General features: G+C 37.1%; 1 protein-coding gene across 1 annotated transcript; it reads right to left on the bottom strand.

Annotated features, from left to right (window-relative positions):
* Window positions 1-410: 410 nt before the first annotated feature.
* LOC306993479 (NACHT, LRR and PYD domains-containing protein 3-like) lies at window positions 411-13,629 on the bottom strand. Its single transcript, XM_079603275.1, has 17 exons — window positions 13,500-13,629; window positions 11,969-12,072; window positions 11,760-11,867; window positions 11,549-11,665; window positions 10,401-10,517; window positions 9,675-9,770; window positions 9,514-9,585; window positions 7,969-8,006; window positions 6,068-7,862; window positions 5,372-5,545; window positions 4,911-5,084; window positions 2,379-2,552; window positions 2,055-2,228; window positions 1,785-1,958; window positions 1,247-1,420; window positions 758-810; window positions 411-611 (listed from the first exon to the last, which is right to left on the bottom strand). Exons 2-16 carry the CDS (start codon window positions 12,034-12,036, stop codon window positions 798-800), a joined length of 3,468 nt encoding a protein of 1,155 aa, XP_079459401.1. The 5' UTR covers window positions 12,037-12,072; window positions 13,500-13,629; the 3' UTR covers window positions 411-611; window positions 758-797.
* Between the last annotated feature and the right edge of the window lie 2,514 nt (window positions 13,630-16,143).

The raw sequence follows: 16,143 nt of genomic DNA, 5'->3' as shown, positions 1-16,143 counted from the left end.
TTTATTTTTAAAAGGTATTATAAAGGTTAAAAATTAAATGAAAAAATGTATTAAAGGGGGCGAATATTGTCCCTTAATGGAAAAGGTGTGACTGCAGGAACTTAGGAAAAGGGATAGAATTGCACAAGTGCTACTGCTAAAGAGTGCAATGTAAATAATTTTTCATAAGCTTAATTGAATGGCCTAGAGAGAATAATTATGACATTTTCTGTCTAAAGACTTCATATAAAATAGCTAGCTAAAGTAACTGCAGTTTACTAAAAGTAATGACTAAAAGTTTGCATAAGCATTTTCGTCTGAAGATGAAGACTAAGACTAAATCAAAAATGGCTGCCAAAATGAACACTGGCCTACACACACCAAGCGGACTACAACGCTGTTGCGTATGTATTAAATATGACTGATCATTTAAATAAAATGTTTTATTTAATTCAAGTAGCCTACATAGACTACATAATTATTTTCCAGGGTTTAAAATTTATACAGATTTGATATTTTCCCCTCATACTTATGTTGGAATGGGTACGAAGTTGGCATTGAATTTCATTTGGAGTGGTATTAAAAAGGTCTTAAAAAGCCTTGAATTTAAGCTGGAGGATCCTGGGGGTACCCTGAAATAAATAAAAAACGTATTGAAGCAATTTCTTTCTTGCAATTTGAATTCCGGAAAAAGTGGCTGGTAAAAAATATAAGTGGCTGGTAAAATTGGGCATCCACCAGCCACTGTGGCTGGTGGACAAAAAAGTTAATTTCCCACCCTGCCTGTGTGTGAGGGACATCCGTTGGCGTCTGAATTGTCAACCCGAGAATCTGTGAGATGGAGAGACAAAATCAGCCATTTGTAACAGTTTATTTTTGCAATATACCATTCTCATTACTGAAATGTAAAACATGAATATTAGGTCAATTATAATGTAATATAATGGTAAAATTTGTTGTGCTGAATTTTTTTTTTTACATTTTGATGATACTGGTATATGTAGACTAGATATTTCTAGATACACACATATAAATGTACACTTACATATTTAAAAATATATATATTTTTTTGTTTTAGGGTGAAATGTGGCCTTAAAATTCACCTGAATAGTGCATGTGGCAAACAATTAAAACATATATGTTAATCCAATCCTGTCTTATTATTTAAATAATAACATAAACAAATTAAATGTATAATTTTTCATGGGATGTTTTATGGCACAACAAGAGGAGTATACTGTCTGTATGCTAAGTTTCAAACACTTACTCCAGTTCTTTTAGTTTACTGAGTGGATCCTCCAGCAGATCTGAGAGCGGTTTAACTCCTGAATCTGACAGTTCATTTCCTCTGAGATCCAGTGCTTTTAGCTGTGATTGGTGATAGCTGAGAGCTGATGCCAGAACAGCACATCCCTGTGCCGTAAGCCCACAATATGTAACACTGCAAAGGGTATTATAACAAGATTACTTACTGATCAAGTAAAAACAGACAAATGTTCTGTGTAAATACATCCATCTACCAGTTTCAACACATTGTTCAATTTGAAAATTAGAGTAACAGTTCACTAACAACGACAAGGTGTAACCTATTATGCACTGTAAATGATCCACATGACACAAGTTACTGTTAATGACTGTATTTTTTTTTTTAAAGCACAAAACAAAACAGATCTCCATTCGCCTCCACTCTCCCAACGAATGCGAGAATCCCCAAACATGGGTCTTAACGTAACATACACCCAGACCATTACAAAGGGTGGGTAAATGATGGGAGAATCATTATTGGGTTAAATAAAACGTATTACCTCAGTGACTGCAGTCCTGATAGAAGATGACACACTCCCACTGAAAGCTGCTTTAAACCTGAGTCAAGCAGGTTATTAGCACTGAGGTTCAGCTCTCTCAGACTCGAGTGTTTGGATGTGTCTACATAACCCACCATCTGACAGCTTTTATGTGTTAGATTGCAATTATTGAGCCTGAGAAAAGCATACAAACAATAAAAAAGTTTTAAATATCCATACAGTTTCATTGGTTAATTGTGAGATGTTCACATGAATCTAGAGGCATGTTACCATAATCTCACTAGACGAACACGTGGGTCTTCAAACACAGGGAGCAGAGCCCTTACTCCTGTGTCTGTGAGGTTATTAATGCTGAGATCCAGCTCTCTCAGGTGTGATGGGTTTGACTTTAAAGCAGATGACAATGCAGAACATCCATTGGCTGTAATTTTACAGTCTGATAGACTGCAAATAGTAAAGGCATACAAACATGAGTGTCATTTGATACACAGCATGTGACATTGTTTCCTCAGAATCAGATTGTTAGCACCATGTTATTGCCCTGTGGGCTGTGTGTTAAACTACTTGTTTAGTCTACTTGATTAAATGTAATACCTCAGTTTCTCAAGCTTGCAGGAAGGGTTCTTTAGGCCAACACAGAGCAGTTCCACTCCTACATCCTCGAAGCCGTTCATACTTAACTCTAAATGTTTCAGGCTTGTAGATGAGGACTGGAGTACTGTGGCCAGTGCAGAACAGCTTTTTCTCGTCAGTCCACAGCCGATCAACCTAAAAAAAGCCTCCAGTTTATATTTGTAGACTTTACGACAGGACTGCTGTTTTTCTTCTGCCTACTAGTAAGGGGCTGTTAAGAACTATGCACATAGTATGTGCTGTATTCGGAAAGAAAAGGGGGTATAGCTATTGTGCCCAATTTATCATCTGCTGCCCTCTTTAGTGTGGACTTGATATTGATGTATTGCAGAGATACAGACGAAGAGGTACACCACTCATGTCCTGCTCTTCCCCTGTTGCCTCTTTGGTACTGGGAAAATGGAGGTCAGAAAGAAATGCTCTCTCCGTGTTCATAGGCAGGACTGAAGATGTGAATGGGCAAATGATCGCTATTGCGCCTCACTCCCTCATCAGTTGCCTTCCTAGTCCAAGAGAGGAGAATGGGCAATACCGTCGCTCTCCTCATCTGTTGCCCTCCCCTGTGCAGAGAGTTTGCATATAACAGGCTGTTACAGATGAAGAAGGTGGGCAATCTTCGCCACTTGCGTCTCACTTCTTCATCTGTCACTCTTTGGTTTGGAAATGCGCAAATGGCCACTGTATGCTCCCTCTGTATTATATAGAAAGGGTTATAACAGAAGAGGAGAGCGGGCAATACAGCAACTTGCTGCCCGCTTCTCATCTATCATCCTCTTTGGTATTGGGAGTATGGAGGTAGTAGCAATGTGCTCCCTCTGTATTCACAATTAATGTATGGATGAAGGGAGTGTGCAATAGTCCCACTTCTTCTATCGCTATTCTGATATTGGGATTATGTAGCATACTCTATATAGGCTGTTACAGAAGTGGAAAGCAGGTAGTGATGAATGGGCATTACTGCTAGCAGAGTCCCACTTTCCCATTTTTCGGCCCGTCCGATAAATGCGGAAGTTGCATTATGTTTCCACATGTAGTCATGTACGAATGGACTGTACAATAGAGGAGAATGGAGGAGGCATGGACACCAGGCAATGGAAGGACAAACCATAAAGGTGGACATTGTCACCATTGTGAATAATTCTCTCAGTAACATTTGGCTACAGCCTAGCTGGTTTCACAGCACAGTGAGCAGGCATTTGTTCAGTATTGCGGAGTGGGTATTAATGTCCCCATAGCGTTAACTCCATGACGCAATGTTGAATTCCTCTTTGAAAGGGAAAATCTAGATCATGCATTTAGCTCGGTTCCCTGAATGTAACGTACAGTATGTAACACGATTCCATTACCACAATTCAGCCATGCCTGCCAGTCTTCCTTCAGACCCGAGACGTCCTTTTATAGTGCAGGGGGATTACAGTTAGACCACATAAAGAGACTATGCTCAATGAAGACGAATAAAATTGAAGTTCAATCGGAGATTTTACTGAAGACAAAGTTCCCCACACTTCCAAAGGCCATAGAAAATGAGTAAGAGGATCCAGGCTAAATACCTGAAAACAACCATGTTTCCAATAGCAACTAACAGCTTTTAGAGCAGTGGTTCTAAAAGTATACTTCACGCCCGTCTTTGATCACGAGCCCATGCAGCTGGGTAGAGCTCGGCTTTCCCGGGAGGAGAAGGAGAGGTGGAGATCCAAAGGACTGTGTTTATACTGTGGAGGAGCTGGGCACTTTCTTCAGTCATGCCCGTTAAAAGAACGAGCCCGGTAGTTACGATGAGACTACTGTCGGGTGGGATCTCTGCTGAGAAGACCTCATCTACCATCCTCCCGGTAAGACTGAGATGGGCAACCTATACCCATCACTCTCACGCCTTGGTGGACTCTGGAGCAGAAGGTAATATTATGGACCAACACTTTGCTCAAAGGTTCCACGTTCCCATCATGCCACTTAAGGACCAGATTTCCGTCAACGCACTCAATGGACAAAGACTTCCTAACATTTGTGCTAAATCTGCGCAGATTTGGCTTCCAGGAACTTCCCCAGCAAAGTGAGTAAACATAATAAGTAAGCTGCCAAATTGGCTAGTGATTTGACAGCGTTACCCACCACAGTTGATTTTTACCCGCATTTGACAGGTTGGCGGGTGTTAATTTCAAACCCTACCACCAAAGCCGAAGTTGTTCGGACTGGCTTGGTGGGCAATGTCAGGGCCTTTAGGGACGATGCAGACGTAGCTAGCTAGCTAGCATCTCCTCCACCTTAGGAATCGCACATAACCGTGCTCTTTGTGGCCAACTATTGAGGAATAGTGTGATGTTTGTGCAGTATGAACTAGATAGGAGACCGGTTTCTTCCACAATCTCGACACCTCCGTGTACGTAACCTAGACAGTTTTTAAAGTGAGTAAAACATTTGCCACTGCTATTGTACCCAGTAGGAAGTAATAGTTATATATAAATTAGTGCCCACTTATTACATATTAGAACTTACCTTAATGTTTCCAGTTTACAGCTTGTATCTGTCAGTACATCAGAAAGCATTTTCATACTTGTATCGTGTGGATTGTTGTGTGTCAAATCAAGTTCAATTAAGTAAGACGGGTTTGATCTCAAAGCCAAGGCCAAAGAGGCACAGCCGTCTTTACCAATGCTACAATTGAAAAGTCTGCAACAGCAAGAAAGAAAAGAAAAAAATCTAAAATTAAATATGTTAGTTGTTTCTCCTAGACAGCAATGTGATAAAATGGAAGACAAATGGAGATTGTTGATGTTCCTTCTGAGTAAAAATCAATCAATTATCATTTTATTTTCATACCACAGCACATCAACAGGTTTTGAGACTCAATGCAATGACTTATAGTTTGTAATTTAGCAATCAGCAATCAGTTTGCAATTTATGCTACTGTAAATCTCTTCAACATCCTATACCATGAGTTTGAGTCAACTTCCTACCTCAGTCTTTCTAGTTTACACTGAAGATCCCCCAATCCAGCAGCAAGTTGGTTTATTCCTGAATCCTGAAGATTGTTAGAACTCAAATCTAGCTCTCTTAGACATGAGAGACTTGAACTAAGAACAGAGGCCAGGCCGGCACAGCTTTTCTCTGTCACATTACAACACCTCAATCTGAAGGGAAAAGATTCAAAAGATTCTCCAACTGTATTTTAAATTACATTACAAGAAACACTTTACTGTGTATCTTATCTAAAGTCCTAAAACTCGTTCTGCAAAGGTATGTGAATGTATCAAGTTACAGGAGTACTTTCACATGCTACTGCATTCTGAAATGTGTTCAAATACAACTCATAACAATGCAAACATGTACTGTATGTATTCTCAGCTTCGCTGCAAGGGTTGCTAGAGTTTTCTTTTGGAAGTCAACTATCATGGCAAATAAATAATTTGAAGATAATCATCTTGTGCAAGTTAATTAAAATTAGTTGACATATTTACAATTAGCTATATGAATATTAGTACATTCAGTTTAATCATTTTAAGGTAATTTTATCGCAACCTAATACTGAGGTTGTTATCAACGCAGTAACACAAGAAAGCATGTTAAATATGTACAACATGACTGAATGCTTGGAATATGCTAGACAACTGTACACATCTGTGTTTGCATATTGAGTAGAGTGAGATACCTACAGAACTGATCGAGATGCTTTGATTACTGGCAACAGTCTCAACAGTCCCTCATTCGAGGTCATGCTCGGATGAATGAACTTTGCCAAGTCAAAAAGATCCAGTTCTTCAGCAGATGTCAGCAATATATAAGCCAAAGCAGAAAAACGTGAAGGAGACAGCTTTCCACCACAAAAACCCTGTGAATGTATGAATTCCTGCACTTCCTCAACCAGAGAATCATCTTTAAGTTCACTTAGGCAATGGAAAAGACTTATTGCCTTCTCTGCTGAAGGGTGGTCCCTGATTTTTTCCTTGATGTATTGAAGTGTTTTCATGTTGCCTTCAGCATCGCTCAGCACCTCAGTCAGCAGCTCCTGAAGAAGAGTCTGATTGGACTCAAGTGACAGTCCCAACAAGAAGCGAAGAAAAAGGTCCAAATGTCCATTGTCACTTGCTAAAGCCTTATCCACAGCACACTTCAGAAATTCATGCATTGATAGTTTTTTTAAAGTACTTATGATTTTGGCATTTGTCGTCTGACTGAGGACATTTCGCTGCTTGTTGACAAACACAAGGAATGCATACAATGCTGCCAAAAACTCCTGCATACTTGCATGTACGAAGCTGAAGACCTTCTTCTGAAGCAGTCCTGCCTCTTCTCTAAAAATGTGGGTGCAAACTCCTGAATACACAGATGCAACATTGAGTTCAATGCCACATTCCTTCAAATCTTCCTCATAGAACAATAAATTACCCTTTTCAAGTTGTTTAAAAGCCAGCTTTCCAAGCAACAATGTGGTCTGGTTATCCAACTTAAAACCTTCGGAAATCCCATCGTATTTGTGACTCCCTTGCTTGATCTGGAAAATTAGGAAGTGTACGTACATTTGTGTTAGGGTCCTGGGAATTTCACCACCATCAGAATCCCGAAACATATTTTCAAGAACTGTAGCTGATATCCAACAGAACACTGGGATGTGGCACATGATGTGAAGGATCTTTGAAGACTTCAAGTGTGAGATTATTCTGGAGGACAGGTCTGGATCACCTATTTTTTTGATGAAGTACTCTTCTTTATGGGAGTCATTGAAACCTCGTACCTCGGTTACTCTGTCAATTAAGTCAGGTGGTATTTGACCTGCTGCAGCTGGTCGTGAAGTTATCCAGACCAAAGCAGAAGGAAGCAAGTTCTTGCAGATGAGGTTTGTCAGTAGGACACCGATTGAGACTGATTCTGTCACACTGGAGCAACTCCTGTTGTTTTGAAAATCCAGAGGAAACCGACATTCATCAAGTCCATCAAAGATGAAGACTATCTTGTATTTGTCTGAATGTAACACTTCTGCGTCTATTTTTAGATTGAAAAAGCGCTGAAGAATGTGTATCAGACTAATTTTAGTTTCTTTAAATCCATTCATTTCACGAAAAGGAAGTGGAAATATTATCTGGACATCCTGGTTGGCTCTCTCCTCAACCCAGTCCAGTGTGAACTTTTTCACGGACACTGTTTTCCCAATGCCAGCGATTCCTTTGGTTAGCACAGTTAGGATTGGTTTAGTAGATCCGGGAAAAGCTTTAAAGATATCATTAGCCTTGATTGGTGCATCTATTGTGGCTGGATGTTTAGATGCCATCTCGATCTGTCTAATTTCATGTTCCCTGCTGTGCTCCTCACTGCTTCCAACATCAGTGATATAGAGCTCTGTATAGACGTCGTCAAGCAGAGAGGGGCTGCTGTGCTCTTCATTCCCCTCGAAAATGCACTGACACCTGTTCCTCAACATCATCTTAAGCTTACATGTCCAGATCAGATCCTCTGTGAAGTTTGACATAAGATGTAATAAATAAATAAAAATTCTAGATCATTTACATTTTTTAATATTTTGATTTAAAGATTCATATGAAACCACTGAAATTAATACCATTTAGAACATTTGACCTTAATTCCTTCTGCTGAGTTCTGAAAGAAAAATACAGGCATGTAAATGCAATAAAAAAAATCATCATGATGTTTAATGTTGCCATGTTTATTTGTTGATAATGTTAAATAACTTTTATTAAATGTGAGGTTTGTAATTCGTCTAATGTCGCCCATATTCCAGCTTAACACAGTAAGTGTTTTTTGTTTATGTTGCACTTGCAGACATCTTGAAATTATACTGACACCTAGCAGCATAAATTACACAAAACTAAACATTTTTAGTTCACAATAACATTAAAAAGGAGCTTTATTCACAATCAATAAATTACACACTATACCTCTAAATACATAATACACACAAAAAACTAATATTTTACATAATCTGCTGTATACCTGTATGTTATTTCAAATTAGTCCTATCAACACCACTGCTTCCTGCACATTAGGAATTGCGGTGAAGGTTTTTCAGTGAAATATGGGTCTGTTCTACACAAGACTGTACTTACAATATAATATAGTTTAAGTTTAACTAACATGGTACTATATGAAGGTGCGTAACTGATTTTAATTTTGGGTGAACAATCCCAAACTTTGAGGCACAATTCTTCTCTTTCTTTGCCACACTGTAAACCCGAATAAGTTGGCAGAACTCAAAACATTTAAGGCAGTCATTTGCCTCAATTTTTTCAAGTTACGAAATTCATAGTTTAAGTAAGCATAACTAGCAGAGTTGTATTATGTACTTAAACATTTCAAGAACAATTAAAATGTATGAGTACACTAATTCATACAATTAACTTAAAACTTTCATGTAATCTCAATGTGAACATTTTTATTAGTATAAAGTTTGCTTTAACAAGCTAATCTGCTAACATGCTAATTTGCTAACATATTAGCAATAGTATGTTTTACAGATGCACTTGTTGTATGAGTGTAACAATTTAAAATTATGATTTGCTCTCAAATCAATCTCATGCACCACTTGTCACCATGATGGTAACTATCCTAAAACCAACAATAACATAAATTCTTCTAAATTAGCATAACAAAATATTAATCACTACTAAATCTCCCACTTAACATTAGTCTTGCACACAAAAAACCCATTATATTACACTTAATTTTAGCATTTACTCTCCCTTTCAAGTGCCATCGGCAAAGCATGCTGGGAAATAGACATCCCAGACGTTTCAGTTAAACTTAAGTTTGTCTAAATTAAAAGAAATAATTTCATAAAACTCAAAACAATGAAAAAGTTCAGTTTAATTAAATATATCAGTTCTGTGAACTTGAAAGAAAAAATATCGTACTAAATATTAATAAAAGTTAATTTGATTGAACTAATTAGTTTAATTTAAGTTTGTCCTACTCAAACCAATTCATTATTTTGAGCGTTAGGGTTGAGTGAAGCAGACACACTTTTCTAAAGACTAATATAAATATGCTTTAAAATGCATCATAAGCATTTGTGTTTACTTCTCTATCAGACAAACACACTAAATGGTTTATAATTGTTTAACACATTGCTTCACATTCACATACATACTTCAGTTCTGTGCGGATTGGTTCTCCTCTGAAGTTGTTAGGATCATCCATTGACTGCTTATGATGAATCGGCCTACAGTGAAGAAATGATTTAATGGAGGCAAAATCCATTAAGGGGAGTTTGAGGGAGTATTCACATGTTTATTAGAATAAGGGTCTCACCTGTGTTCAGGGATTTCCTTCTTAAAGTATAACGGTGAAGATTGATTCCCGAGAGACACTTGAGTCGGTTCAGCGGGTTCGTTTGGCTTGTTCATACTCCAAAAACAAAAATAAAAGAATGAATGAATACATGATTAAATTAATGAATAAATAAATGTAGTTCAGTGCTAACACTTTAGGTTGTGTTGTCTGTTGGATGAATGCAGTGCATATAATATTAAATAAAAAAACAACCCAAACTTTAAAATACCCAAGGCCAGGTCTGGTAAAAAGGTCAGTTAAAGGTCATAATTGTGACGTTCATGTTCAGTTCGTTTAGTTTTTATGGACTTTTAGTTTGTTTGTCTTCAGTCACATGTTTCAGTTGTTCAAGTTTCCCGCCACTCATCAGTTTCCATGGACACTGATCAATCATCACTGCTGTTTGTCATTATGTTCATTACCATTGTGTATTTATTAAGTTCCTCACCTCATCTCCCTCATTGGTTTAGTTTGTGTGTTTTGCACACGTTACGCTGGTGTTTCATCTCTTGGATTAATAAAGAACATTTATAGAGTTATTCCTCATCTATCTTCTTCTTCTCTTGGACTAACATAAGCGTGACAATAATTAAGCAAAACGAGCACATTATAATTTTGTCCATTGGCCTTCAGTCACTATACGTTAAAAAAAAATTTCAATGTTTGGGCCACTTATTCTATTCGCTGATGTCTGTTTACACATACTTCAGTTCTGTGCATATTGGTTCTCTGCTGAAGTTGTTAGGATCATCCATTGACTGCCCACTCTTCATTGATAAACCGCTTGGCAAAGAAAAGTCAGAGTCCGTGCGATGAATCTGCCTATAATGAAGAAATGACTTAGTCAGAAGCAAAAGCATCCCGTAACCGGGTTTACATTGATAGAGTAATTAGTATTGAGCTCATCATATGATCTAAACATGACTCCATGCATGAGGTGACCGTGACCCGTGTAAAAGTGTAAGTATTGAGCCTTATGTATTGTGTAAACAAGCACAATCTCAACAAACACTGATTATGCTAAATAGATCCATTATGTGTACGTTAAAGGTTGTTTAAAGGGATAGTTCACCCAAAAATTTTAATTACCCCATGATTTACTCACACTCAAGTGTATATGACATTTTTCTTTCAGACGAATACAATCGGAGTTTGATAAAAAAAAATGTCCTGGCTCTTCCAAGCTTTATAATGGCAGTGAATGGCTGGAGAACATTTGAAGCCCCAAAAGTGCATCCATCCATGATAATAATACTCCACACGGTTAATAAAGGCCTTCGGAAGCATGCTTATCATGGATGGATGCACTTTTTGTGCATTTTTTATTCAAATTTTTCCCAGCCATTCACTCCCATTATAAATCTTGGAAGAGACAGGACATTTTTTTTATATAACTCTGATTGTATTCCAAAATAAATAAATTGGTGCAAATCTAATTGCACAAATTCATACAGAATCGGCAACTTCCTGTCTACTTCTGTTGTATTGACCAGAGCAAACATTCCTCAACATGTCTCCTTTGGAGTTTTACGGAAGAAAAAATTTCAAATGGGTTTGGGATGACATGATGGCAGAAATTATACTCCTGTATTCCTTTAATTAGGCAACATTATTCATATTTGTTGATAATGTTAAATTATTTCAACATTTTAAAGAAACATATCAATTTATGTGCATCATAAGCAATTTGTAATATTATAGTCAGCTGTGTATATGTTAGGTTTCTTGTGAGGAAAAACTCTTCACTGAACACAATTTGCTGAGGTACATGCTCTGGCCTGAAAATGTATATATAGAGGTATTAAAAGCTGTTACATTTAGAATTATTATAATTAGAATTGTTTAACACATACTTCAGTTCAGTACTGATAGGGTCTCCACTGAAGTTGACAGGATAAATCATTGACTCATGACTTTTCATTGACAAACCGCTGGGCAAAGAGAAGTCAGAGTCCTTGCAATTAATCAGCCTAAAATGAGGAAATGTTTTAATGGAAACAACATTGTAATACTTGTTTGAGGCAGTTTCCACAAGCTTATCAGAGATGGGGTCTATGAGCTCACCGGGGTTGAGGGGTTTTCTCCTTCAGTGTTAACAGACCAGACAAAGACTCATTTCCCAGTGACACATGACTTGGTCCCGGTGAAGCAGATTTATTTGGCTTTTTCAAGCTTTAAAAACAAATCCAGAGCTGGCACTTTATGATATGCTTTATGATGTGTTGAATCAAGTGCAGATGTAAACATATTAATATACAAGAAACAGCTCAAACCTTAAACCATCCAGTTCGACCGCTGGTCCTTTGTCTCCACTCATTTTACTGTTGGAACGACTGGTCATAACTGGTCTAGATTAGCAGACAGGACATCCTTCAACCTGAGACAACAGATTTAGTCAGACAGACACTGTAAACCACGACTGAGAGAGAAACTACCAGTGACAGAATCTCACAAAGAAGACTTTCCATTCTTTCTTTTTGCGTGACAACAAATGACATTAAGACCGTGAGAACTGTGGACAAAGTACACAACTTTCTTACTTGAGTGCAGATATTACTGGTCAAATATTACTCCATTACAAGTAAAAGTGGTAAAGAATGATTTTTACTCAAGTAAAAGTACAGAAGTACTTGCTTTTGAAATGACTTGAGTATCAAAAGTAAAAAAAAAAAAGTCAATGCGTTTTATTATTGTTGCATTTTCTCATGCCTCTGAAGCAACCCAGTGAATACACTGACCAGTTTGTAGTATCTGTGGAATTAACAGCTTTTAGAATGTTACAAAACCTAAGGAACTGAATTGATAAAAAAGACAGCCATACTCTTTATTTTTTATACTCCTACCAGCCCCACAAAAGAAGCAGGCTACACATCTATGTGTATCCATTCATGCACTAAATACAGACTGATCATAGCCGTAAACTGACCAATAGCAATAGCCTACTGCTTTAACACAGAGCAAAACAGAAATACTTATCTGCCATGAAAACAAAACTTTCAAAACCATTAGTTGTGACAGCGATACTGTCTCTCACAGAACACTAGTGGATAGAAATCGTTGTAATCGCCAAACTTCACAACATGTGACCCTACAGGAGTGATTACTGATAGGCTGTCTGTCACCCGCAAAAATCCAATCACGTTTTAGAGACGGGGAAAAAATCATACCCTGACTAACATAACTACTTTCTACTCAAGGACCTTGACAGAAATGTAGTGGAGTAAAAAGTATGGTATTTGTCTTTCAAATGTAGTGAAGTTAAAGTAAAAAGTTTCCAGAAAAAATAATACTCGAGTAAAGTACAGGTAGGCCTACCCAAAAACTGTACTTAAGTAGCATAGCTACAGTACTCAAGTAAATGTACTTCGGTACTGTCCACCTCACATGACACAGATTCATTCCCAAAATTAATTGAGTTTTGGGTTTAGCATTTGTAAAATCAGACATTGTTTAGATTTATTTATGTTTCATTATACGTTACATTTCTAAAATAGCATTTGCAGTGATAATAATTGAAAGATATGCATAATGAGTATATTTATTTTCTGAAATAACTTAAAACTCATATATTTTAATGTTTACCTTAGTTGAACGAAAGACATAATTTAACAGTGTTAAAGTATCTTTGATTGTATAAAAATGTTTAAAATAAAATAAAAATGCATAATGTCATTACCTGAACACACACAGGTCTGTTTCAAGTTTCAAGAGCCACGATACTTATAAATGTATGTTGTTACAGTATGTTATATAAACTGCATGAATTTATAAATGTTACAATTGTAATCATATTTTATTACTTACCTCACAATACGGGTTTTTGCTTATGAAAATACAAACATTTTAGCTCCCTGTCGGTTCCCATTTCCCTGCTTTCCAACTGTTTGCGAGTATTATTGTTCTTGTCGCCTTCTTGTTTTATAAAATGGAATGCAGCTCTACTGCATTTAGCTCATGAACCATGATGAACAAGTTCTCTTAAAGGCACAGCCCACAATTAAAGCATTAGCAATGAAAAATCAACTCGCTCTCATGCCTCTTTTGAACTTGTATGAACTTCCTCCTTGGAACACATTAAGTATTAGGAACTGATTTGCCTAACACCTATAAATTACAGTGTGTGCCAAAATGTGCTTTATACCAAAAAAAACATGCTGCCCTGGATTGATTTTAACTAGGGCTGTCAAAAGATTAATCGCATCCAAAATAAAAGTTTGTGTTTACATAATATATGTGTTTATACTGTGTATAATTATATGTATAAATACACACATATATTTAAGGAATAATTGCATTTATATACTGTATATACATTTATATAATTTATATTATATATAAATATTTTATATATAAATATAACCAATTTTTCTTAAATATATACATGATTGTGTGTGTTTTTATATATATATAAATAATTATACACAGTATACAAACATATATTATGTAAACACAAACTTTTATTTTGGATGCGATTAATCGCGATTAATCTTTTGACAGCCCTAATTTTAACATCACTTTTTTTTGTCTATATTAAATTGGACTGTCAAAATGTAAGAAACTTTTATGTAAACTTAATTTAAATACAAAATAAAAACTTTAGACATTTTTTTCAAATCATGTACACACACTAGACATGAAGGCTCCAGTCATCAGCAGCAGTGTTGTTACTATTAACTAAAACTGAAACTATTAACAACAAACAAAATCAGTAATTGAAGTTATACAATAAAATATAAATATTAGATTTAAATCTTAATCTTAAATAAAAATGTGAAATGTTGCCTTGGCAGCTAGTTGAAATAAGTTGAAGTTGACGTACTACTATAACAGAACTGTGGAGACAACATTATTTTACCTTGTTTAATTGTGTAATGAATGAACCATATGAAGTGGAAAAGGATTACAGTGCTGATATGCTGGGAATTACAAGTATATAAAGTAATAATGCAGCTCTCAGACAGGAAAGCTAGTGGCTTGGATCAAATTACTGCTGAACACCTAAAGTTTGCGAGCCCTAGGGTTGCAGTTATTCTTGTCACTTGCTTTACTGGTTTGATAAAACATCTGTTACCTGAGTCTATGTTGTCGGTAGCCTTGGTGCCTGTTGTTAAGGATACGGCTGGCAAGGTGGGAAGTCTGGATAACTACAGACCAATTGCGCTGGCTAGTGTATTATCAAAAGTTCTGGAAAAAATTATATTAGATCGATTAGGCGTATATATCTTGTAACCATAGATAATCAATTTGGCTTTAAGGCACAGGACAGCACTGACTTGTGTATATGCATTGAAAGAAATAGTAGAGTTGTATAAAAGACAAAATTCCTCTGTTATAATTGGTTTTATTGACGCCTCTAAGGCTTTTGATAGAGTTAATCATCAAAAGTTGTTTAGTAATTAAGACAAAGTGGTGTGCCTAATAGCATACTAAGGGCCCTATCTTGCACCCAGCGCAATTGACTTTGTACGCTGATGCATGTATCATTCCTATTTTGCACCTGCGCACAGCGGACTTTTCCCTCCACAGACGCACGCCGGTAAAGTAGGGAATGAACTTGCGTTCGGTGGGCGCAAAAGTTCCCTGGTGCCATGTTGCAGCTCCAAAAATCAATTCCGCCACTGACCAGGAAAAGCCTATAAGACAGTGGCGCGTTGCGCGTTAGTCATATGCTATTTTAAGGGCGTGTGCTTGGCCATTATGTAGCGTGTGAACAACGCGCATACACTTTGATTCTCTAATCTAAACAGACGCAGCAGTTTAAATTTTTGCAAATCATACATTATTAAATGGAAAAATATTAACACACGAGGGAAATCATTGTTGTGTCCGTGAAGATGTGAAAAAATAGGCATAAATCTATATTACACATTTACCCAAATTATTATACGCCTGTTTAACCGAAGCTAGTTTGTGTGGGTTTCTCCCATCATCCCCAATGTCACTTCTCTGTGTTTTACGGCCCTGACGAGAACGTCGGTCTCCTCGGCTGTGAACCGCTCCTGGCGTGCGCTGGCAAATCCGCCGTTATAATAGCAATCCGCCATGGAACAAGCGCGCCGGCTCTTAAAGGGAATGTGAGAGGACGCTCTGATTGGTTTATTTCACGTTACGCCCAAACCACACCTATGAATAATGAAGCTACTTCAGACCAAAACATTTTAGATTTGCGTCGGGCGCAAGAGTCATTTATCCCGCCGGTATAATAGCAACAGCGCCCGAGATTCGCCCACAAAGTTACTTGCGTTTCGCGTTTGATACTTGCGTTTCAGAACGTTAAAATAGGGCCCTAAGAATTTTGGTGTATTGGTACGCTAATCAGACTATAACAATAAAATGGGGTAATAGTGTCTCAGCACCTTTTGGGGTTGGTAATGGTGTGCGGCAGGGAGCCTACATATCTGAATATAATATGCGCATACTGCAAAAAATACACATAAATACACATATT

Source organism: Phoxinus phoxinus (genome assembly GCF_949152265.1).
Source record: "Phoxinus phoxinus genome assembly, chromosome: 25".
Taxonomy (NCBI): domain Eukaryota; kingdom Metazoa; phylum Chordata; class Actinopteri; order Cypriniformes; family Leuciscidae; genus Phoxinus; species Phoxinus phoxinus.
The sequence above is the reverse complement of the archived record's forward strand: the minus strand, read 5'-3'. Positions and strand labels throughout refer to the sequence as shown.

Coding starts and splice junctions, on each gene's coding strand:
- LOC306993479 (XM_079603275.1), bottom strand. CDS start 12,036: ATGACCAGTCGTTCCAACAGTAAAATGAGTGGAGACAAAGGACCAGCG. Junction 9,771..10,400: donor CCAATATGCACAGAACTGAA/GTATGTGTAAAC, acceptor TTGTTTTTGGAG/TATGAACAAGCCAAACGAAC. Junction 5,085..5,371: donor TGTAAACTAGAAAGACTGAG/GTAGGAAGTTGA, acceptor TTGCTGTTGCAG/ACTTTTCAATTGTAGCATTG.